The following is a 25,929-nucleotide window of genomic DNA, read 5'->3' as shown; positions in this document are numbered from 1 at the left end:
AATAATAATAATAACAAAGAGAAAAAGGGGCACACTAATAAAACATAAATACAAGTAGTATAAAAATAATAGCCAACTGACTGTCAAATAAGCACGAGGCTCCGGCACATCCCCCTCCTTGAACTAACTGATGCGAAAGAAAGAAAACTCGCGAATCAAATTAAACAAAATATGTGCCGACTACCAACGGTACCCCGATGAGTCATTCCGTTTGGGAATTTCATCCATTTTATTAACCTGCCGCCATTGCTATGCAAGGCGGCTGCTGGACGAAATTCAGCTAGCCCCTCGTCGTCCTCGGCGATCTAATCCATAAGGATACCATGCCCAACCAGACGAGATCACAGCGATCCAGCTATAATTAAATGGCAAGTGTTAAACCTGTGATATGTCACAAATGCATTAAAAATTGTCAGCAGGCTTACACAAAAACAAGGAGTTTTGGGGGCTGCCGCATGGGACGGTTGAAAAACTGCCACAAAAAAAGGGACGCCTCGGGACGGACGACAGTCACGTAGACAATTCATTACCCTAACTAGTTCCCATTTTCGGCAAAGACTATTATTGCCCCACATAAAGGAAAGGAAGGGCAGCCTCACGCTAACAGAGAACACATGCACTACAAATAGCGTTAAGAAATTAGAAAATTGATTGCGTTAAAAATAAATGTACCCTTGTTATTTGTTTACATGTGCATATGAAATAGAATTACTATTCTTAACTACTTGATAAAATAAAAAGGAAAAGACAAATTTATTTAATCTACCGATCTAATATGCACATGTAAGTAAACATTTCCTTCCAAAGCGCGCATATCTATGCAATAGCGTAAAAAAAAGGGGGGTTACGTAACGCAGGACAAAAGAATGAAATAAGGTGTTTTGGAAGTTGCCTTTTTCTTTCCTCCTTTTCTAAACAGAAACCAAAAACAAAGAAGGTAAGGAGGCTTGCGAAAAACGGAAATCGTTTCTCAATCAATTAGTCTGCAAATGTTGCGTTACACACCCCCAACATTTGTCTAAGGCGGGGGGTGTTACGTCCTGCGAACTCCACGACTTCCCTTTTTCGCTTAAATTCCTCTGCGCTCCGGATAGCCGTTAAGATTAGGATAGGGTAAACTAAGCACGGACGGTTGTCGATCGACGAGTGAGCCTTGATCCTTGCACATTCCTTTTCCTTTTTTTATAGGTAAAGTATCTGTTTACCTAGGCGCTTAAACGCAACCTTCCAGATGACGAATTAGTGACGGACGGGGCATACGTGACAGGATTTTCATCGGGTTTGTCAGGCCTAAAACTGAAAGAATGTAAACCTGGCGATTCGACGCGCCAAATGGGCCTTAATGGGTTGATGAAGATCTTTATTGCATCAAGCGAGCTTTCAAAATGCTCGTACGATGTTTCCGACAAGCGGAAACAAAGCCTGAGACGTGTCCGTAAATACACGTGGCGGAGTTTTTGCTTGCATTTGGGATTGAGAGGTGTGTATCGTCCGTCAACACAAAAACAGGGCCGCGAGATAAAAAAGAAACCCTAATAAAGGAGAAACCAGCGATAACCGAAAAACAAGTGAGTCACTGGAGGAAGCGATGGGTTGCACCCCCAATAAGACAGTGGGGGCCTTACGAGGGGACTCACCAATGAACACCCGGAAAAATCGACAACCGTCTCTAAGCTTCTAGGATAGGCAAAGACTTAAGAATCTAGCTCTTGGGTGAGAAACATCTCGCCCAATAAGAAATCCTTTAGACAAAAGTTAGATACATCCCGCCAACCAGAAGTTCCCAAAATGAAAAGCTGACACATCCCACACGCAATTCACCCTTCCCATCCTTAGAACTTTCCTATATAAATCTCGACATCGCAGCACTTGCCCTCTTGCCCAGCTCCTCTTCAGCCAGATCATCTCGTCCCCTCGCCTCCTTTCAATTTACTGCGCCAGATTCAAATCTCATCTTGAGTTTAAGTTAAATTCTGTGCGTGAACTTAAACCCATCGAGTGCCAACGAGAGCCTATCCACAGGACCCAAGGAGAGCCAGCTATTTCAAAAGAACCAGCTATTCGATCAGCGACAAGTAGTAAGTTCTACACACACCATATATATATATATATGCTCCCCTTCTTCTTCATATATCCACGCGTTAGGGAAGTCTCCCAGTATAACCCTTCCATCCCTCTTGCTACCCCTGTTCCGAATTAGCCGATTTATCGGTCGATTCCGAACAATCTCCTTTGCTTTGAGTTAGCTGGCTCGGTGGACTCGGGGTATGTTGCTTTGAGTTAGCTGGCTCGGCGGATCCGAGGTATGTTGCTCTGAATTAACTGACTCGTCGGTGGACACGGGGTACACTGCTTTGGGTTAGCTGGGTAGGCGGACTCGGGGTATATTGCTTTGAGTTAGCTGACTCGCTGGTGGACTCGAAGTACTCCTTAGATTTATTCTCCAAAGCATGAGGAGACTTCCCCGCACGTGACGGACTTAAATTTTAACAATCCGCTAATTCGTAGTGGATTCGGCCGGTCCCACCAATAAGAAGTCGCGAAACGCCGCGAAACACGGGAGACGTCGCCACAAGCGGGCGCGCAGGGAACCGGAAGAACCCACACAGCCCGGTGCTTCGCGTCTCGCCACTCCACCGCCCCTACCAGCCTTCTCAGAGGAACCCTGTTCCTCACAACAGTGTCGTCCCGTCATACGATCTCGCCCCATTATCCTCCCATCTCGGTTTTCCCCCGCACCTTATCGTCCGGTTTGTCGGGTGGCCCCATTTCGCGTGGTCCCCGTCAACCGCGATCCGGTCGCCCTCCTCGAACCTCCCGACTCCCCCTCCTCTTCCCGAACTCCGTCTCCGGCCCCGTCAACCGCCTCGACAGTTATAAATCTCGAGGAAGTAGACCAACCCGAGATGATAACCTTGGAATAGCAATTATAAAATACACTTTATTTATTTTAATTCTCATATGTTTCGCCTCAATAGAGAATTTCATTAAATGTAACCACGCAAATCGTCCAGAATCCGCATAATGTACAACAACCGTTTACACAACTCTCTTTTGTTTTATTGTATACACATACACATTTTACATTAACGCCTATATAGTCTATAGTTAATTATTATTTTTTAAATATACTAAATAACATCTTACCTATGTCAAATAAAATTAAGTATTTATGTTAGAAGCATCTCCATTCATTCTAAATTAAGACCTCCCCTACTCATCTTCCCTCTCGGAATTGCACGAGGTCCGATCCCGAGTTAAAGGGATTAAATTCCTTGACTCGAAAGAGGACCGACGATCGCACCGCTCACGGAAGGCGTCTTAGCGTCCCTACAGACGTTGACCCTTCCTGAGTCATAAAAGTGCGTTCGGGCTCGCGCCACGCGCCGCAGAGCGCGTACCTGCGAGCAGTATTCTTAAGCTTCGAGTTGCGTCCTTCCTTACCCCGACCCCTCTGGTTAGCCTTTCCTTCGCTTCCCAGATTTTCTTATCCTAATCCCGGGGTTGGACGTAACACATGCTCTGATTTGAAGCCCCATCAAAACCCCATTTACTAATTAATTGTAAGCGTGTTTCTGGTTCGAACTGAATCTTACATGCACTTAAAAGTCTTATGACCGTTAAATTTAAAATTGATTGCAAATTTATTTGAACCAATGTATCCGTAACCATTACTTTATCTGATGGTGCGACCGCTCTCCCCAAGGGCGATTGTGCGCCGCCGCGGGTCACCCCGAGTGATCGTAGAGCGGACGGTAGTACCGCCGAGTGTCGCTAGCGAGAGCGACAGGCCGCTCGTACCGGAGGATTGGCAACCGCGGGGCACGCCCGCAACCTCGCCATCTGACTCGGCGATTACCGGGCCAAGCGAGGAATCCGCGACCAGCCAGGCGATCCCGTTGCAGCCGCCGATTGTCTGGGTGGCAGTACCGGCGGGACAAGTCGATCCGCCGTCCGACGAGTTTCTGTCTCCATCGAGTGGCGAGGAAGAGACAGAGTGACGGGTCGGTGCTTGGTGGAAATTACCGGGAGCCGCGTCCAATCGGACCCGCGTCAGAGACTTAAGTCGATTTCGACAGAACGCACAATTTGTTTGGTCCATTTTTTCTTGGGTTTGTTTATTTTGATTATGACGACGGTCGCGGTTATAAAGCTCCGAAGTTAGAAATTAAATAGTAAATAAGTTTTGCGAGCCCATATGGCACTTAATACAAGATTATATTTAGCCAATACGGCATAAGATAGGTTAAGTTTTGCATAGCGGGCCGCTGGCCAAGACAATAAAGGTAATTGTTTTACGATTACGAGGCGTTTCACGTGGTTAAAGAATATTATTTTGAGCGCACCAGGGTCAGCGGGGCGTTAGTGCGAATTTACCTTCTCGGTAGTCTGGGGTTAAACCGAGTGGCGACCGTTGGATAGGAAGATAGCCGCGATAATCGGGCCGAACTCGTGCCGTCCGGTCACAGTGTAAGGGCACCGAGGATCGCGAAGAAGCACATGCTGACCGACAGACGTGTCGGAACCTGCGGGGTTGAAGCTTGCCCGAGGACAGAGGAGCAAATCTCTAGGCCCGAAAACTTCAAAATGGCGACCGTGACAGGACACGTAAGTGTCAGCAGTGTTTAACGGAAAAGTGCGCGAAATACTACGTTGCACCAAGTGAAAAGCAGGAAATACTTCAAGACAACTCGACGAGGCAACCGAAGACTAGTGCATACCCGTGTGTTAACAACGTGCGCGAAAAGTGCGAGATCGTAAGGCAACAACCGACGCGGTATAACAACTCGTACGAAAAGTGTACGATCGTGGGGTGCGCGACAAAGTCAAAGGCCAAGCGATATACGTCAAGAAGAAGCAACGGCGCAGAAGCGTCAAGAAAGAAGAAGCGTGCAAGTGCGAAGAGGATCAGCGAGGGAACCAGCGAAACGGTCGACGACGTCGATACAACGTGAGACGGAGGGACTCGGGGGCGTAACGCAACGTAACGCGCACGTCCTTAACAACCGTGTCGAGGCGTCGAGCGGACGGACGGAGACCAAATCGAGGTTCACCGAACGAAGAAAATAACGGCCAAAATAGGGCCGAAGGCGAGAGCGAGAGGGAGAACAAACTGTGTGCGATCAGGACGGATGGCCACAGTAGGGCGGACACCGCCGCGAACGACGACCAGGTCGCAAGGACCGGCGTTGACCGAACAGGAAATCCAGCAGGAGATAGAAAATCAGCGGCTCATCGAGCAGCAATTATTGACAGTTCCGAACGGGAACGAGCAAACAGAGGTAATCAACCTCAGCGCGGGGAAGAACATGTAGACCCTGACGGAGAGTGAGCAGCAGCTCAGATTGCAGGTGCAATTCCTAACGGCAGAGCTAGAAACGATGAAGGCCAATATTCGACGAATGCGTGGTTCCGCCGCAACAATTAATACGGAGCGCGATCCGGCGGGCAGGAGTCCCGATCGACAACCGGATGAGCGCGCGTACTGTGGCGAACACCAGCGCGAGGAGAGGAAACACGAAATGGTCCCGTTACAAGCTCGACTGCCGAGAGGGGGATGGATTAAAAACCCCTTCGATGAGATATCATACAAGGGAAAATCAGATAAACAGAACCCTATAAGGTTCATAGAGAAATTTGAAAAGCTCGCGAGATACGAGAATGTCTCGGAGGAAGAGCAGTACTTCTACTTTGGAAAATGTATGAAGGGAGCCGCCAGCCAATGGTTCGAACTTCAACGAGCGGAGGACATCTATGAGATAAAGGATCAATTCAATAAACACTTCTGGGGATGCCAAGCCCAGATGCGATTTAGGCAGACAGTGTACTTTGGGAAGTACAAACCAGGCGAAATGACAATGACCGAGTACGCGTTGGATATGGCCCGGCAGGCCAGAACACTGATTCCGCCGATGTCGGACGAAGAGGTGGTACAAACCGTGAGAGAACACTTCGACGCGGACATCGCGCGTGAATTACGCCCATCGGTCGTAAGAAATGTCAATGAGATGATAGATATGCTCGACACCCTAGAGAATGAGAGAGCAGCCAGAAAATTACGCGTGGAAGCACGCAGAGTGTCGGACAGGCCAGTCAATCGACCGGAGTATCCACGAGAAGGGAACGCTAATAGGAATACCTACGCCAGAGAGGACACCCGACGTAACAATTTCGCCAGACGCGACGCGACGAAGCCCTCGCCGCAAACAAAGTCAGCCAGCTGGCGAAAGCCGGATCAATCCGAGGTAAAAGCGGGAGATATAGACATAGTGGAGATGCCGGACAGCGACGACAACGAAGGCCGACCGACGGTTACGAGATACACGCGAAACAAGGAAGGTTTCCAGAGGAAAGACACCCCGAAACGGGGAGGTGAAAGGAGTCAGCCAAGCCAAGGGAACCGCGGGAGAAACCTCGCGGCCATAACGGCCAAGGGCGAAGCCAACGATGACGAAAAGGACGAAGACGTATCGTCGGAAGATAGTGACAGAGATTGCTGCGTCATAACGCAGGGACATGGCAAAGACATGGAGCCAGAGCTGAAGGAGCACGAGAATAACGGGGAGTCACGCGAAATGCAAGTCGCGACAGGAAAGCAATACGCGCAATGCTGCGTGATAACCAAGAGAATACGATGATAGAAGAAATAGACCGCGCGATATCGGAAGCAGAGAAGGGGAGCGCGGAAACACCGATAATCGAATTAGAGTTCCAAGAGTGCAAGGTACAAGCCCTGATTGACACGGGATCGCAGATCACAGCAATCACGCAGAAACTCCATCAGCAGCTCAACGAGACGGGGGATAAAACGATGGCCGTACCGGTAAAACAATTCACGCTCAGGGGCGCATTCACGAACAAGGGCGCCTTGGTGAGAAACAAAGCGCAGATCACATGTCGTTACAAGGGAGAGCGAATGAAGCACGACTGCTACATCGTCGAGGCGTTAGCCTACGAGATAGTGCTCGGCATGGACTTCCACTCCAAATACCAAATGAACATGAAGTGTGGCCGTGGCATACGGATTACGTTCCGAGGGCCAGTGGACGAAGAACGAGAGGATGTTAGGACGCGAGAACATCGACGGGACCACCACGGATTGCGCGGAGGGACGCGGATAACATGGAAGAAACCGGAGACACCCGATCGCGCCGACAGAGTGCGGAAAGTGTTGTTCGCGAGTGACGGCAAGAGTACGCCGGGCGCGAGTGCGAGATTCCTAACCCCGAAGCGCGGAAATAACGGGGAGCGTGACGATCCAATCGAAAGTCCGAAAACCGTGAGTGCCGTATATATAAACACGGACGAGAGTGATTACGTGCCGCCTAGCCCGGAAGCGACGAAGAATGTGAAAAACGAGCGAAGCAAACCAATTCGCCAAACCGGCGAAAGGACCATCGTGAGGGACAGCGACGATTCCGTAAGGACAGCGAGGACCGAGTCAGGAGCAACGGACCGACAAGGAGAAGAGACGGACAAGCGTGAAAAGGGCCGCTCGCGTGAGAACAAAGGAGGCGTAACGCCAGAGGGCGGCGGAAGTAACGCGCCTCCTCGAAGACGGACGAACGCGAGCAAACGACGGACGAGTAGAGCGAGGGTGACGAGCGAGAGCGAGCGGGACTCAGAGTACGAGGAATTGCGGAGACTGAGGAGCCTCGTGATAAAAGCCCGAGGACGGGGGCCGATCAGGCTAAGATCGCCGAGAAGCGGGAAGTTCCGACCATCGGACGAACTAACACGCCAAGTTACGGCGTTGGCCAGGCGATATTCCAAAACGCCACGGAAACGGGCGCGTTCTGAGACGACGCCACCCGATCCGGACGAGTCAGCTGCGAGCGAGAGTCGGGAAAGTGCCGCGGGCAAACCGAGTGCAACGCGCCGTCGCAAGCCAAAAACACCCGAGCGAAGAACGCGAAGGAGACGAAAAGTCCGTAGGAGCGAAGGAGGAGGAGACCCTAGAGGGCCAGGAGTGGGGGAGACAACTCCCTATATAAGGAGGGACGCCAGGCGCTCGGCGCACAGTCGCACCATGACAAGACAGACGCACGGACGTGCAAGCCAGGAGCGGATGGACATAGCGGACCTCAATGAGGACCAGCTTGCAAGGGTGGAAGCCGGATTCCAAGCCATACGAACGGCGGCTATACCGGAACAACCAGCGGTACAACGAGCTGGCCGTCCAGATGATGGACAGATACGTGGAGACGATGCCACCCACGCCCCGGGCAACTCCGGAACAAGTGACACGGGCCCGCGCCCGAGTCGACAGAGTGCTCAACATGATCGAGCAGAGTGAGAGGGAGCGCGACCTGGTGGTCGAGGTGGTTCAAGACGCCGAAGTCCCAGGCGAAAGGGACAGCCGAGAGCGTCCCACGTTAACGGTATTAACGTCCGTGGGATGGCCAACTAATGTCCCGCGACGACCATTCGCCGCAAGGTTGGAGGTGACAGCAGAGGGAATCACGGTGACCGTCGAGCCCCAACGGAAGGAGGAGATACGCCCGGAGGAACCGAGCGGTAACGACGAGCCCAGACCGGGCACATCCAAGGAGGACCAGAGCGATGCGCCAGCGACGGACCCAGTCAAAGGACCGACGGAGGCGAACGCGGAAGCCGCAACCCAGAGGGAAAGCGAGGACCGCGATCAACGTCGAACAGGCCCGGGGATGTACGCAATGATACTGGAGCAGATATCCGATCCGGAATCTGCGATATCCCCGGCCACTGCATGCCGTACGCCCCGGTACTCGGGCAAGGATATCGCCCGATGCCGGGAGTTGTACGTGCCACCCCTGGTGGAATTGGCGAGCTCCTCGGAAGACGAGAGGGCCAAGCGGGCCGGCCAGAGCGAAGCCGCCGAAAAAGTGCGGCGGGACGACAGGCCCGATCGAGAGAAGGAACGTTCAATCACCGACGCCGGAGCGGAACCACCGATTCTCCCCGCGATAGGCAAAACGTCGGAGGCAGGAGAGCGCGATCCCGAGGCGGCGATACCGCCGATTAGAGTGTCCAGGAAGGACACCGGGAAAGCGGAAGGGGCAGCCACCAGCCCCACCCGAACGACGGGAGTGAGCGAGCGGCGAGCAGCCAAAGCAGCGGTGAGCCGGAGCCGCGCTACGCAAGAAGCGGATCCGGAGACGAGCGAGGCGGAAAGGGACGCACGCCGGCGACGAAGAAGGGACAAGCGCCGACGATCCATGGAGCGACGACGCCGCAAAGAGAAGGAGCGAGCGGACCGCAAAAGGCGAAGAAGTGAGAATCCGACGACAACCAGTCCCACGGATGCCGCCGGATTAACGGGGAGTATGCGACCGCTCTCCCCAAGGGCGATTGTGCGCCGCCGTGGGTCACCCCGAGTGATCGTAGAGCGGACGGTAGTACCGCCGAGTGTCGCTAGCGAGAGCGACAGGCCGCTCGTACCGGAGGATGGGCGACCGCGGGGCACGCCCGCAACCTCGCCATCTGACTCGGCGATTACCGGGCCAAGCGAGGAATCCGCGACCAGCCAGGCGATCCCGTTGCAGCCGCCGATTGTCTGGGTGGCAGTACCGGCGGGACAAGCCGATCCGCCGTCCGACGAGTTTCTGTATCCATCGAGTGGCGAGGAAGAGGCAGAGTGACGGGTCGGTGCTTGGTGGAAATTACCGGGAGCCGCGTCCAATCGGACCCGCGTCAGAGACTTAAGTCGATTTCGACAGAACGCACAATTTGTTTGGTCCATTTTTTCTTGGGTTTGTTTATTTTGATTATGACGACGGTCGCGGTGATAAAGCTTCGAAGTTAGAAATTAAATAGTAAATAAGTTTTGCGAGCCCATATGGCACTTAATACAAGATTATATTTAGCCAATACGGCATAAGATAGGTTAAGTTTTGCGTAGCGGGCCGCTGGCCAAGACAATAAAGGTATTTGTTTTACGATTACGAGGCGTTTCACGTGGTTAAAGAATATTATTTTGAGCGCACCAGGGTCAGCGGGGCGTTAGTGCGAATTTACCTTCTCGGTAGTCTGGGGTTAAACCGAGTGGCGACCGTTGGATGGGAAGATAGCCGCGAGAATCGGGCCGAACTCGTGCCGTCTGGTCACAATGGAACGTAACAATCTTGCTTAGCTTTTTGAATTTGGTAATAAGATTGCCATTGATTATTTCCTTGTTCAATGCAAGTTTGTCTCAGATTTTTGTACTGCGCTTTGGAAAGATCAAGACTAACTATCGTACCTAAACATTTTTCTTTTGAAAGCAAAGGTGTTTCGATTTTATTCTCACAGAAATTCCGTACGCGCTTAATATCATTAGGGTAGTTAATCAAATGATCGATAACCGTTGCGAGATCTGAAAAACCCTCACTTTCAGTTTCGCTGCTATCAGAAGAGCTTCCCCTGAATTTTCTTCCCGTAAAGTCTGGGTTAATCTTCTCTTATGCCTATTACTTACTTCACTGAAAGATTTTTTTTGCAAAGGTGTCGACGATAACTTTGCAGGATTAACAATTGAATTGTCTGCAATTTCAAAACTCTCTGTTAGCCAAGACTTGTATTTGGCTTCAAAAGTTTTCAAATTTCGTCCACATTTATGCCATCGAGTACGTAAATTTGTACAAAATAGTCTTAAACGAGTTTTTAATTTATTTTCAGCAGTCTCAGACAAGCGAACATTAAGATGTTGAATTACAAAATTAAGAAACGTATCATCATAATTAATACCATTTTCAGAATTCCTTAAATAACAAAACAAGTCATTGTTTATTATTGACGTCATATTTTGAAAATATAAGCAAAATTAAAATGATAATAAAGAGGAATACACCAAATTAATAACAAAATATATTATTTATTTTTATCTATATATTATTTATAAGAGTCAATATATTCATAGAAGAATCGAACAGACGTCTATTCCAAAGACGTGCTAATTGCGTATAGGTTCAATAGTCTCGTCCAGAGATTTGGAGATATCCAAACGAAAGCTGCGTGGTCAAAACAAATGCGGAGCGCTTCCCTTTCTTCTCCTCTTCCCTACGATGCGCGCGGTGTGAGGTGTGAGACGCGATGCGGACACAGTCGGACGCATAACAAGCGCGCCGAGCGATTGTATGCGCGTGTTCCCCCACTCCAGAAGCACCGTGGGTGTTAGGGCTCAGTCACAATGAGAAAAATAAGGAATAAGATAAAGGAATAAGGAATAAGGGAATGTCGCATCTCACTTCAGTACATGTACATTAAAGTGAGATGCAACATGCCTTATTCCTTATTCCTTTATCTTATTCCTTATTTTTCTCATTGTGACTGAGCCTTTAGAGGGCCGAATCTGGCACCATTGTGCGGACATCGCGTATCCCCACTCAACGAATGCCATACTCCTTTTCATATTTTGACGGTATTGCAACATTAGCGACTCGTACATTAGATAATTTTTATCGAAAATAAACAAATTTAGCGTTTTGGAAATGTCTCCTCGTCAGCTACAATAATATGTAATCATAAATGCGGGTTCCCATTTGAAAAATTCAATACGAGCTAAATAGGGCTCAAAACATTAAACCCAGGCTCAAATTTTTATTGCTCCATATAATATCCCGCTCGAAATCCTACAACTTTTGTATTGATCTTTTTTTTCTAAATTGCATAGTTTTCGAGATAATCGATATTTCCGTACTTTGGGGACATACTCAACAAAAATATTTCTACATTATTCAACGTATCTCGAAAAACCGCAAATTACCGCAGCCAATTCTTGCAGATCCTAGTAGCCCAAGGTTGTCTGAATACCGTACAATAAGTGATTTAGCTATCATTTGTTATCATTTTTTTGTAGGCAGAATTGAAATATAAATTTAAAAAATCTAATTTATAACTTTTGATCCGTCAAATATTAAATGATGAAATAAAGAAAAATATCTTGGAAATGCATTTTTCGTTAGTCTCAGACGTAAATAATATCATTCTAAGAGATTGATCAAATTTATTTGATTGTATGCAATGTACTGGCAATTCATTATCGATTTAAAATAGGCTAAAAAATTGCACTTTTACAAATGTGCAACCTTGGGGTCAAAATTGGCATAATAAACTTACATTATATGTAATAATTGAATATATTTCAATTCTATAAACATTGGTTGATGATAATTCATTTTAAAAAGTTGATAATTTAGCCTTTTAATTTTCTACACAATGTCCGCTTTTTCTTAACGCTCGATCCACTGTGCGACGGTCCAGCGGCGGTCCAGCAGCGATCCATCCGGAGAACCTGAAACAGAAGAAAGGGGAATTAGCAAGGTCATCGAAAGGGTCAGTGATATACATATTCATATCTTTCTCGGTGGGCTAAGATAAAACCGAGTGGCGACCGTGAATAAATTCAAATAAAATTCAAGTTGTGGCATTACTAAACCTCCGTCCGGTTACAACCTCACATAAAATGTGATCTGTATCTTCTATCAACTTATTATTTTCATCATAGATAAAATTTTTAATATTAATCACGCTTTTTTCCACACTCATTTTGCTTCTTTTGAAATAATAAGTATTAAATTTACTGGTTATACCTCTTGAGTACCAGATGCATACATGCAGGATCATCCCTGAGGATCATGCACGCATGAATACAGTGCTGCTTCATCCTAATGCTGCCCCATCTCAATGCTGCACTGACAAGGGAACGGTCGGGGGTGTCCGAGACCGATTTGGATGCGCTTTGGATATGTTGTTGAGCATCAAAAAATATTAGACTCGTATTTTTTTTTGCGGCTTATCTCGACGTTTATTGGTCGAAAAAACCCGATTTAGAACCTACCCGATTTGGATGCGCTTTGAATATGTTGTTGAGCATCAAAAAACATTAGACACGTGTTTTTTTTTTTGCGGCGTATCTCGACGTTTAGGGGTTGAAACAACCCCTCAAAAATAACGGATTTTATAGTTTTTAGCGAATATCTTCGAAAATATAAGGCGTATGAAAAAAAGTTTGGTACAAAAGGTTTATGGCTTTTTGTGCTCTTTACAATGGCGTAATCAGATTTTTCAAATTTGTCACATTTTTTAATTTAACCCCACCCCCACCTATTATTTTTGCCAAATATAACAATTTTTCCAACGCAAATTTAAGAGCGTCAAATGCCAAATACATCCATGTGTATTTTTATTATGATACCATTATTAGATTTTTGGCAAGACGAGATGATATGTGGTATAGGCGTCGCGCTGTAGGTAGGTGTTGCGTTATTTCTGTTCAAGTTGCGCCGTACGCTTAAAAATTTCCATTTCAACTCCGGGATGACCGAAAGCGCTGATGCAAAGGCCAGCGCAAGGCTATTTCGAGAGTCCTGGACTAGCAACGGAATGTCGACTCCGACATTATAAATACCGCCGAATTGTATCGGGCGGGCAGTCGCAAATTGGAAAGAGACGGTATCAAACCTAACAAAGACCACTCCATTAATTATAAAGTGCGTATTTATTTATATAATTAAAGTTCGAGACAAATATTTAATTTTAATATCTTTCAGAATGAAGTTTAATCCATACAATGTAATAATGCTACTTTCTGCAACTTTCACTGCTTTCAACTAATCACCTCTCTCTCTCTCTCTCTTCAAATTATGTTATGTACTTCTCGCTCAGCGACTCAAATCTATCTGCCGTCCGTCCGTGCCTTCCTTCAGAACGCGCGAAGGCTTTCCCCTACTCCATATAACCTTCCGGACTTCCTGCTTATTTATTTTCGTGCTAACGCTATCGAAATAGCGTAAACTCCTCGCTGTCAGCGCCTAGTGCTGACCTTCGCATCAGCGCTTTCGGTTGTCCCGGAGTTATAATTGGGATAGTGTATTATTGTAGCGGTTAATGTGACGCACGTTCAAATTTGCGACTGCCCGCCCGATACAATTCGGCGGTATTTATAATGTCGGAGTCGACATTCCGTTGCTAGTCCAGGACTCTCGAAATAGCCTTGCGCTGGCCTTTGCATCAGCGCTTTCGGTCATCCCGGAGTTGAAATGGAAATTTTTAAGCGTACGGCGCAACTTGAACAGAAATAACGCAACACCTACCTACAGCGCGACGCCTATACCACATATCATCTCGTCTTGCCAAAAATCTAATAATGGTATCATAATAAAAATACACATGGATGTATTTGGCATTTGACGCTCTTAAATTTGCGTTGGAAAAATTGTTATATTTGGCAAAAATAATAGGTGGGGGTGGGGTTAAATTAAAAAATGTGACAAATTTGAAAAATCTGATTACGCCATTGTAAAGAGCACAAAAAGCCATAAACCTTTTGTACCAAACTTTTTTTATACGCCTTATATTTTCGAAGATATTCGCTAAAAACTATAAAATCCGTTATTTTCGAGGGGTTGTTTCAACCCCTAAACGTCGAGATAAGCCGCAAAAAAAATACGAGTCTAATATTTTTTGATGCTCAACAACATATCCAAAGCGCATCCAAATCGGTCTCGGACACCCCCGACCGTTCCCTTGTTAGTCTGTTTCTCTTCCTATCGTCTTCCTAATCTCCTTACACACACACACACACACACACACACACACACACACACACACACACACACACACACACACACACACACACTCTCTCTCTCTCTCTCTCTCTCTCTCTCCTCTCTCTCTCTCTCTCTCTCTCTCTCTCTCTCTCTCAATAATTACATTAGTTTTATGATTTTTCTGTCATTCAAAACTAACTTCCACTTACTCTGTCTCTTTCTAACGTCTTCTTCATCTCCTTACACAGACACACACACTCTCTCTTTCTCTAGCTTTCTTTATCAATAATTACGTTAGTTTAGTTTTATGACTTTTCTGTCATTCGAAACGAACCTCGCAAGTTGACACATATATGTATATAAAGCATGCCACGCATAAAACAGGAAAATGAGATACCAATTATTACCATTTATATTAAATGAATACATTACTTTTCGAGTATGTGAAAAATTGAAAGCGTTCTTAGAGGTTGAAAATCATACTTTGAAAGAATTAAGAACCAATTATTATTATTCATGTATTAAATCATTATTTATGTATTAAAAGTCAACACATCCATAAAAGTTCATTCAATTTGAATATCTTATCGACACACTCCATTTTATTGTTTAAAATAATTTTTTATTGCTTACATTTATCGTCAAGTATCAAGGGCCGAGATATTGAAAGGCCAAAATAGTGAAAATCGGGAAATTTATAAATACTTTAGAATACAATACAAGAGATTCAAGTAAAATACGAGATGCGTGTTATAAGTATATGTACAATACACGTTGCAGGAATTTCGTGCAATTTGTTATCTAATAACTGTCCACAATTTTAATTTTTTTATTATTTTTATCGTCTTGATCATCTTCATCATTTTTCTTACGCTTGCTACATTTAGCCTCTATCCCATCACTACGTTTCTCTGCTTGCTTTTCTTTATCCTCTACGTTTTTCTCTGCTTCATCCTCTTCAAAAACTATCATGAAATTAACCAGGACATCATTCCAGCCGTCATCGAGTACTAAATATAACCATATATATCTTATAAAATCATAAATATATCAAATATATATTATTTAAATCTTCTTGTTAAAAGCGAATACTTACAATTTTTTAAATCTTCCATCGTTCAATCACCGCGATTAAATTCTTCTAACGTATTATTGTGAAGATTACAAAATAAAATGTAATATGACATATATTAATATACTAGCTGGTTACCCGGGCTTCGCCCAGGAGGACATATGTAATAAGACACGCAAATAGTCTCTCTCTCTCTCCCTCTCCCTCTCCCTCTCCCTCTTCCTCTCCCTCTCCCTCTCCCTCATGTATAATTCTCCCTCTCCCTCACTTCATGTATAATTCTTTGAGATTCAATCAATTATTTCCCGAAAAATTGGAAAAATTAAAAAAACCGGTTTCCAGAAAATCAGTAACCAAAAACTGTACACATCATGGCGCTCCCCGTAAAATTCTACCCCTACTTCATATACAATTCTTTAAGATTCGGTCAATTAATTCCCAAAAAATTAAAAAAATTTTGGTACCGGCATCCAAAAAGATCGGTAACGAAAAATTATACACTTTATAGCATTCCCCGGAAAATTCTACCCCTGTTTGATCTATAATTCTTTGAGATTCGGTCAATTATTTCCCGAAAAATTAGAAGAATTGGAAAAACCGGTTTCCAGAAAATCGGTAACAAAAAACTATACACATAGTGACACTCCCCGGAAAATTCTACCCCTATTTCATATACTTTTGGTAAAAATTCGGTTCAGGGGTTTGGGCTGGGCGTTGATGAGTGAGTGAGTCAGTCAGTCAATCAGGACATCTTCCTTTATATATATAGATATATTTTTTTTCGCTTTAATTCTTTAAGAGATAGGTATGTGTAAGAAAATATTTTATCTTATTGAAAAATATAATTAACATTATTACTAATAATAATTTTTTTAATTGAAGGTGTTCGAAATAGTGCGTAATTCAGTGGTTGAAATAAATATAAGGCGTACAATCAACAGGAATTTAGTTATCTCAATATATTGACAGAAGCTCCTCCTGATAGGCTGAGTCACAATATAAATATAACATATAATATCAGCACATGTAAACATAAAATAATATTGCAGTTGACATAAATCAGCATAATAACGGGATTTCCATTGGCTAAATAAAAAAGGTAATTATATTGTAAGACACAGTGAGTGTCGAGAGCATAAATCGTGGATCGCTAGTATTGCGGTACAAAATGTAGTTGTGTAAAGCACGAGACTTTGTGACCTTAGTATTAAAGTGAAAGCAATAACGCGTTTGTAGAAATCGAAGGTAACTTTCAGTGATGCATTCAAAGAATTCTTTACGATAAATAGACGAAAATACACTTAAAGTAACTAGGTATGTAATGCGCAATAAAATGGATACGATAATAAATCGAATAATGTAAGACATGAAATGCCTCGCCGGTGAGACTTTCTTATAGCAACGTAAAGCAATTAAAACGAAAGTATTTGACAATAAAATTATACAAAGAAGTGCTTCAAAGTAACGCAGAATCGAGAGAATCTCGTTTAACACGTGTACACGTGTAGCAAGCCGTTACTAGGCTTCTTTATCTTGCAAGCGCAAGAAAGTGTCCGTCGTACGACAGAGTTATCCGACGCATATCAGATGGGCTTGCACGAGCCCGCAATGGCGTGGTACACGCTTATCCGAAAGTTCGGAGAGAAAAAGGAACAGAGTACTTAGCGTGGATGAACGTGGTTCAATCGTCAACGGCGACGGCAGGGAAAGATGTAATGGATCCTCGTTATGGTCCACTCGAATACATCCGTCGCAGGAAGTGCGCATGTAATGCGTCTCTCTTATCTGGCAGCGGCAAGAATACTGTTTCTTTGTGCTACGCACAACTTTCACACGCACGCATCATTCTATTCGATCGCGAGCTTTGGCACCGTACCACGCGCGGTAGCGCGGGCATGAGGCAGAATGCCTCGTAAAGAATGATACAATGCTACCGATGGTCAGGCTTCCGATTCACTACTCGCGTTAATATTCCCAATTTCCGACTGATTTCAATTGAACGCGCTTTATCGGGACTACGCAATGAACTTGACTTATCTAGGCAATTACACGAGTGAATAGAGAAATCGAGGAACGGACCAAACGTGCTTTCGGTACCGCGAACCTTGATTGAATGACGCAATTCTCTGCAAGCGCGGACCGGAAACTACACCCAACGATCGGCAGCGCGCCCTTCGCCACTGCTGCCCCGCAGAGCAGCGCTCTCGCTGTCACGTCGCCACGCTAGCGCGAACCGACAATACTAACAGACGATTGGTACAGCGCCTCGTCTCCACGGTTGCCACGCCTGTTTCGCTTTCTACCCGTTTTTAGAGCGCTCTTTTCAAACATTCTCTCCCCGCCTTCGTTGACCGAAGTCAACGAATGTTTACATTACGTCGGTTGAAATTGGTAGTGGACAAATCTTAACTATCGGTCGCTTTAACACAGAGTGTTGCGTACGAACTGAGACCACTCGGATGTGGCCGTCGCGTCCAGGATATGTTTCAACGATTCGGCCTAAAGGCCATTTCGATGGAGGGTACCTCTCATCGACGATTAATACGAGAGAGCCAACCTTCAACGAAGGAGTGGCTTTATTTCATTTGTAAATGGAAAGATAACGCTGCAAACACTCGCTAGACCATCTGGTCCAGAAACTGCCCAACATTTGTCGAATCAGTTGCCATCGGGATAATCGTGATACTTTAACCGCTTCAAGTGACGGTTCCGGAATAATCGATGGAGCACCTCCTATCAGGAAGTGACCAGGCGTTAAGGCATTTAGATCCTCAGAATCATCCGTGAGTGGGCAGAGGGATCGTGAATTGAGGGTAGCCTCAATCTGAGTTAACCAAGTATTCATCTCTTCAAACGTAAGCAATTTGTCACCAACAACTCGTTTGAGATGAAATTTAACGGAACGAAGCCCAGCTTCCCATTTACCTCCGAAATGAGGTGCAGATGGCGGGTTGAACTTCCACTGAGTTCCGTTATTGGCAAGAAGCATAGCCAAGTTCCCCAACTCTTTCGAGGAAGACGAGAACAGTTTTTTGAGTTCGGAATCAGCTCCCTTGAAATTAGTGCCGCAATCGCTCATTAGGGTTGCACATATTCCCCTTCTTGCAGTAAAGCGTTTGTATGCAGCAATAAACGCATCAGTAGAGTAGTCTGTCACGAGTTCCAAATGAATGGCCGAGATAGTGTGACAAACGAATAGCGCTATGTATGCCTTGTAAGTCTTGGCATTTCTTCCCTTCCAAGTCTTAAGGACGAACGGTCCTGCGTAATCAACACCCGAATGTAAAAATGCCCGAGATGGCGTTAGATTTTCTATTGGCAGCGGGGCCATTAATTGCTGTGCTTTTTTCTGACGAAAACGGGCGCATCGAATGCATTTTAAAATGAAAGAACGTATTGGAGCTCGTCCTCCTACTATCCAGAATTTGGTTCGAATTAAATTAGTAGTTAGTTGCGTACCTCCGTGCATCGTACGCAAGTGCGCATCAGCGATAATTAGTGTAGTAAGAGGGGAATCTTTCGGAAGGATAAACGGATGTTTAGTGTTAACAGGCAGGAATGCAGAATGAAGGCGACCGCCCACACGTAAGAATCCATCGGAGTCCAATTTGGGTGTCAGTCGCAGAAGTGGACTCGTCTTATCGAGAGATTATCCTGAAATTAAGGTTTGCAGGTCGTGTTTAAAGTACACTTGTTGCACGGATTTTATCCAAAAGAGTTTAGCTTGAATTAACTCTTGCGGAGTCAGTGGCGTCTCGGAGAGTGTCGCCTTTGATCGTCGAAAGCGAGCGATAGCTCTCATACAAGTAGCAGTAATTCGTAGTAAGCGAGTCAAATCTGAGTATCGATGAGCAATGTTCCACAACTCAGAACTGCAGTCTTTAGAGATGGTGACGACTTTAGCTGGTCGTTCTTCCAGATTTGCATCGAGAGAGGGAGTTCTTGATTCGTTAGGCCATGAAGAAGATGGTTCAGAAAGCCAATGTGGTCCTTGCCACCAAGAAGTATACTCTTGAAGTTGAGCGGGTGTTAACCCTCGTGTTGCACAATCAGCAGGGTTCTCTTTACCTGGAACGAATCTCCATTGAGCGTGTGGTAAAGTTTTCTGAATGAAAACTACTCGATTATGGACGAAGTCTTTCCAACGAGATGGATGACCTTTAATCCAGGTACCGGCGATTTCAGAATCTATCCAACAGAAAAGAGGTAGATTCTCCCATTCTAGAACTTTCAATGCTTGAAAACTTAGTTTCGTGAGTAGAACTGCGCCTTCAAGTTCTAGGCGTGCTATAGTAAGCCGTTTCAGAGGAGCGACCTTCGTTTTGGCGCACAACAATGTGACCTTTGTAACTCCGTGAGCGTCGGTGGATCGTACAAATACAGCGGCCGCAATCGCACGCTGAGAAGCGTCACAAAAGCCGTGGATTTCAATGTTTTGATCCGATGTCACACTGATCCAACGAGGAATGGCTATCTTATGTTTTTCTTGTAGTTGATCGATGAACCGGTTCCATTTTGTAGATACCGTTTCCGGTAAAGGGTCATCCCAGCCAAGTTTGAGAGTCCACAATTTCTGGATAAAAACTTTGGCAGGAATAAGTACAGGCGCAAGTAAACCAAGAGGGTCGAATATCTTAGCGATGACCGACATGACTGTTCTTTTTGAAAGTGTATTGGGCTTGGAGATTTCAATAGTGAAATGGAAGGTATCAGTAGGAGGATTCCAACATAATCCCAATGTATTGACGAGATCATTCTCGTTTATCTTCACTGGAGAAGAAATGGCGTGTTTATCCGGAGGGATAGAATGAAGAATTTCTGGGTGATTTGCGGCCCATTTATGAAGCGGAAAGCCTCCTGCATCGCAGATACCAATCACTTCCCTGATAATTTCTAGTGCCCTTTTAATTGAGTCTGCGCCTCCGAAACCGTCATCCATGTAACGTCCCTTCTCTAAGACTTGAACAGCCAGAGGGTATTTACTTCCTTCATCCTTGATGAGTTGTATAATGGTTCGAAGGGCTAAGAAAGGCGCGCAAATCTCACCGTAAGTGACCGTATTCAACTGGAAGGTCTGAATGGTAAGAACACCCTCTGATTGCAGGATCCACAGAATTCTTTGAAGATCTCGATCATCTGGGTGTATCAAAATCTGCCGGTACATCTTCATCATATCAAACGAAAAGACAAACGGGAATCTGCGCCACAAGATCAGAACGTCGAATAAGTTAATTTGTAACTTTGCTCCGGTAAACAATATATCATTGAGGGAATATCCTGTCGGTGTACGACTCGAGCCGTTGAATACAACTCGAATACGATTGAGATCGTTGTCACGTAGCACTACATGGTGGGGCAAATAATAGACGTGTTGAGGTTCCGGACAGGAATCCGGAACAAGTGTCATATGCTGCAACTCCTTGAATTCATCCATAAATTTATGGTAAACCTTTCCATACTGAGGATCAAATAACAATCTTTGAGACAGACTGTGCAATACTTTAACAGCCTTCGTCCGAGAATCTCCTAATTTTTCAGCTGGTTGCCTGAAAGGCAATCTAACTTGATAACGTCCACTTGCATCTCGAGTGTGAGTCGATTGGAAGTGAAGTTCGCATTGTTGATCTTCTGCAGATAACGAAGAATTATTCGACACAGGAATCTTTTCCATCTCCCAAAAACGTTCAATCAAATCGTAGAGCTCTTTATCAATTGAGATATGATGACTTCGAATCAGGAAAGAGGTAGGAGCGTTTGTTGCAGGACCAGAAATGATCCAGCCAAGTTTCGTGCTTTGCGCGATTGGAGAATCCAAAGCTCCCTTAACAATTCCTTCTTCGAGAATAATACCATAAAAGTCCTCTCCCAATATAATGTCAATGGGTCCTGGAACTGAAAACTCCGGATCTGCGTATTGTAAGCCGTTCAAATGAATCCAAGTTGAACAGTCACAACGCACGGAAGGTAACGCAGTAGTGAGTTTAGGTAGTATGTGGGCGTTGATGGACCATTCGTATTTACTACTGAAATGTGGCTTCAAATTGAAGGTAACAACTCCCTTTGTTCGACGGGCTCTCTGAGCCCCTATTCCAATCAAGGGAATTGGCGAATGTTTTCTTGGAAGGCGTAGCCGTTGTACAAGACGTTCCGTAATTAAGGATATCTCGGATCCTTGGTCAATTAATGCGCGAGCTTTGCCGCGCTCTCCATTGCAACCTTCAATCAAAATTTGTGCTGTGGCCAATAATACGCTAGAAGATGTTGAAATCGACGCAGAATTTACTGTTTTTGCATTCGAGTTCGTAGAAGTCGACTGTGCTACTTGATCCGTTGTAATCGTCGAAGTAGAGTCCGCTTTAGTTTCTGTCTTAGTCGAAGACTGATCAGAATTTGTCGATTTCTTATTAGGTTGATGGATAGTGGTATGGTGCTTGTGGCCACACTTCTGACAGCGCTTGGTTGTACGACACGCCGAGGCTCGGTGTAAACCGAGGCAATTAAAACACAGTTTGTTTTTTGAAATAATAGCCATTCGTTGCTGCACAGTTTTCGATGTGTACTGCGGGCAATATGCTATATAATGTTTCTCGGAACATATCACACAAGAATTTGGCTTCCCGGTTTTGTTATCTTTCGATTTTCCTTGAAAATGTGACGCGGCAGACGCTGGATGTAAGCGGGAATTTAATCTGCATTTTTCAACAGCTTGAAGCGTGTGAAACCGATCGAACAAGAAAGTGCTGACTTGCTTCCACGTAGGCGGTTGCTTAGCTGAGCCTAACTGATTCTCCCAAGCTTTTACCGAATTTGCGTCAAGTCGTTGAACGGTAATAAATACTAGGATGTCATCCCAAGTTTGCACAGGGCGTTTGAGAGTTTCGAGTGTGCGATAGATCTGCATTATATTCGTGTAAATCTGCTCCATTTCAGTAGCCGATTCCTTTGTCATTCGTTTCAAAGAGAATAAAGATTGAAGAGCTTCATCAACGAGTAATCGTGTATTTTCGTAAAATGCGATTAAGGTCTCCCACGCCTTTTGAAAATTATCTGACGTGAGTTTCGTATTTTTCAGTAATAGGGCAGCTGATCCTTTTAAACTAGTCTTTAAATATTGTAGTTTCTCGACAGATGTCAGCGAGGTATTTGTTAATACAATAGAGCAAAATAAATCTTTAAACGACAACCAGTCATTTTGCGTACCGTCAAATTCGGGTAATTTAATAATCGGCAAACGTGCGCGATGATAAAACGCTAGATTATCTGGAAGAGATTGCGTCGAAGTCGATGGTATTGCGGCTTCTTGTTCCGACACAAGAAGAGATTTTAATTTATCGATTTCCTGGAGATAACACTGGTGCGTTTGTGAAAAAAGACCTTCCGAAAAATACGCGTGATTAATTACCCGTGATCTTTCCTTTGCACTTAATCCGCGTATTGCCAATCCGATGGCTTGGTGTCGAATCGAGAACTGATTCCAGTTCTCCTTTAGATCGGTAATACGCGTGTGCACCATTGTTGTTGTAATATTAGATCGTCCGATATTAATTAAATTGTCAGCCGTTTTGGCAATTATGCCCATCAGGGTGAGCTGCTGCTCTAAATGATTTTCTACGTGACTGAGTCTCATCCTGCAGCCGTACACCGAATACGGCTCGAAGGACCAAAATGTTTGAAATAGTGCGTAATTCAGTGGTTGAAATAAATATAAGGCGTACAATCAACAGGAATTTAGTTATCTCAATATATTGACAGAAGCTCCTCCTGATAGGCTGAGTCACAATATAAATATAACATATAATATCAGCACATGTAAACATAAAATAATATTGCAGTTGACATAAATCAGCATAATAACGGGATTTCCATTGGCTAAATAAAAAAGGTAATTATATTGTAAGACACAGTGAGTGTCGAGAGCATAAATCGTGGATCGCTAGTATTGCGGTACGAAATTGAGACCGGCGTTAAAATCTTTGACGAAAATCAATAATTAATTTTGCGTGTAACGCCGACACCTGGCGCGGCCTGGGTCAAGGGCTGCCAGGGCTCTAGGAATTGACTAATATACTACGACAATTGGGCGCCAGTTAGTTTTGTGAGAACTAACAAACTCACGTTTATTAATCCGTGACTAATTATGAGACACTCAAGGGGAGTTCCGTCGGGGACCCAAGGAATGTTGCGAAAGTCAAAAGAAGAGAGATAGACAAGCTATACAAGCGTATTAATTTAATTAAACTTACATACAGGTTATGTTGCTGCTACCGTATACAGCGTACGGCCCGCTCACAATCTCGGTATCACGTTGACAATCGTTCGGAATACTCGTACAATACAACGCTCCACAATATTCTCAACTGGCAGACAAAATTACTCGGACCCTACACGCCGAAGACCGACGAGCAAGTTCTCTAACGCTCTAATATGACAATGTATGATTCGGACTGTTCACGCCGAAGACCGACGAGAGAGTCTTCTTCGTCGATCTCTCGGTCGTCCTGCTACCACGCGACCACACCTTCGATCCTAGTCGTTATCGGTCGATATATTTCGTCGCGTGCGGCTACGCTATTGGCCCTTTGTCTCGGCGGTTTTCGGGTCTCGGCGCTCGCACAGCGCGGGCAATACGACGATCGGCAGCCCTATCGGATCGGTTATTACGTCGAGTGTCGATGTCGAGGGGAAGGATTATATTCTCCTGTCACACTCCCCTCCCTCGAACCTTGACATCGTGAATGAGATGTTCGGAAGGTCTCGTACGGGCCGTACCTTCGCCTTGCTGCTCCACTTATAGTCACCTGAAAATCTCCCTTTCACCCATAATTTATGGGTATGACATTTCTCATTGACTTTGGCAATTTGAGGAAGGGATGTTAGTAAGTGGGGCTGGAAATGGTACACTTATTATTTTGGTGACAAATGTATTTAAAGTCACGGTAGCCTAATTATGCTTTATAATCTTGTAATGCTTATTTGCTAAGTGAGACGAAAGAACACAACGGAAGACTTATCTATACTTATTTCGACGACCCTTCCTTAAATTAAATTTGACAAATTCACCGAAACAACGTAAATTAAACTTGTCAATAGTCACGGTGAATAATAAACTCGGCAAAACAAACATATGAAAACAGAATATTTAGAACAAAATGTTTAACATTGGTCGTCGAGGTCTTCATGAGGAGGGTAGCTTACGTCCTTTTCTTGTACTTGGTGGGTACTAAGACGTGGATTTCCTCCCCGTCTCGCATTTCCGGCCTCTCCCGCATGATCTCATCCAGCGCTTTCCTGTTGCGCGGTGCGCATACTGCTTGAATCGCAAGGAGGTTCTTTTCTACCGACAACTCTCTTGCTGATGGTGCAGCGGAGTTGGCGACGACCGGTGCGGAGAAAAGGGCGTTCTCCCGAATTAGGAAGGCGCGTACACGGTTTGGATAGTCCGTGGGGTCGTCGAATTTAGCCTTGACTCTCCTTTTCAGGGTCTCTGTGCCCTCGTTGACCAGGTATTGGTGGTCTTTGGGTATCAATGCTGTAGGCCAGGTTGCGTAATTGAGTCTCAACCAGTCGACGATGTCTCCGTACCGGATATTGCAGTCCGGGCATTCCGGGCAATAGAGGGACAAGTCCGTAGCGCATCCGGGGCACCGGTTGAGGGCGAGTTCGTGTTCTATCCCATGTGGGTAGACGCAGTCGTCGGTGTCGAATCCATCGGCCCCGCAAACTTGGCAGAATCCGGGACGATAGGGCAGTCTGCAATCTTTGAAATGATGCTCCTTTGAGCGGCAGTTGACGCATCCAGCGACGTGCTTTTTGCCTACGGAGGTGACGAAGGTTTGAGTGCCACGATCCACCTTAGTTGATTGCATGCGTTCGACTAGGAGTTTAGCCCGTTTAATAATAAGGTCTTTGAGCATGCCTTCGCTGATTATTCTACAATCGGCGAAATACAACGGCGTTTTCCCGCCCGTGGCATCGGGAAGTTCCGGGACGCCGAGTTCCTTCCGCACTTTGTCGAAGGACGGCATTTTTGCCAGTGGAAGTGGCATTACGGCTACCGAAGGGGCGACCAATGCCCTAGGATCGTCGGTTGTCTTCAACTCCCTTTTCCATTTCGACGATGTTTGCGAGGGATGATCCTTGCTGTGGATGCGGTTTCGTTTTATGTTTTCCGCACGGACTTCGGCAGCGGAAACCCTCGTTGGTTTTGTCAACTTGAGACGAGGAGGGGGAAGGGCCCGGATTTCCTTAAGTAAATTTTCGTTGGAGTAGCTCCTCCAAGCTCGGCGTGATTTCGTCGTCTCCGCCGTCCATGATGTTCTGTCGATTACAGATGAGTCCTGTCGAATGGCA

The 25,929-nt window shown here is 45.4% G+C and overlaps 2 protein-coding genes across 2 annotated transcripts; both read right to left on the bottom strand.

Annotated features, from left to right (window-relative positions):
* Positions 1 to 18,160: 18,160 nt before the first annotated feature.
* LOC139781719 (uncharacterized) lies at positions 18,161 to 18,658 on the bottom strand. The gene has a single exon (XM_071720601.1). It carries the CDS (start codon positions 18,656 to 18,658, stop codon positions 18,161 to 18,163), a length of 498 nt encoding a protein of 165 aa, XP_071576702.1.
* Positions 18,659 to 19,228: 570 nt separating this feature from the next.
* LOC139781718 (uncharacterized) lies at positions 19,229 to 23,206 on the bottom strand. Its single transcript, XM_071720600.1, has one exon. It carries the CDS (start codon positions 23,204 to 23,206, stop codon positions 19,229 to 19,231), a length of 3,978 nt encoding a protein of 1,325 aa, XP_071576701.1.
* Between the last annotated feature and the right edge of the window lie 2,723 nt (positions 23,207 to 25,929).

The sequence above is a fragment of the Temnothorax nylanderi genome, unplaced genomic scaffold (genome assembly GCF_030848795.1).
Source record: "Temnothorax nylanderi isolate EJ_2023f unplaced genomic scaffold, tnyl_v1.0 TNYL_tig0357_pilon, whole genome shotgun sequence".
Taxonomy (NCBI): Eukaryota; Metazoa; Arthropoda; class Insecta; order Hymenoptera; family Formicidae; genus Temnothorax; species Temnothorax nylanderi.
This window is presented reverse-complemented; position numbering and strand designations above follow the sequence as displayed.

Coding starts and splice junctions, on each gene's coding strand:
- LOC139781719 (XM_071720601.1), bottom strand. CDS start 18,658: ATGAGCGATTGCGGCACTAATTTCAAGGGAGCTGATTCCGAACTCAAA.
- LOC139781718 (XM_071720600.1), bottom strand. CDS start 23,206: ATGAGACTCAGTCACGTAGAAAATCATTTAGAGCAGCAGCTCACCCTG.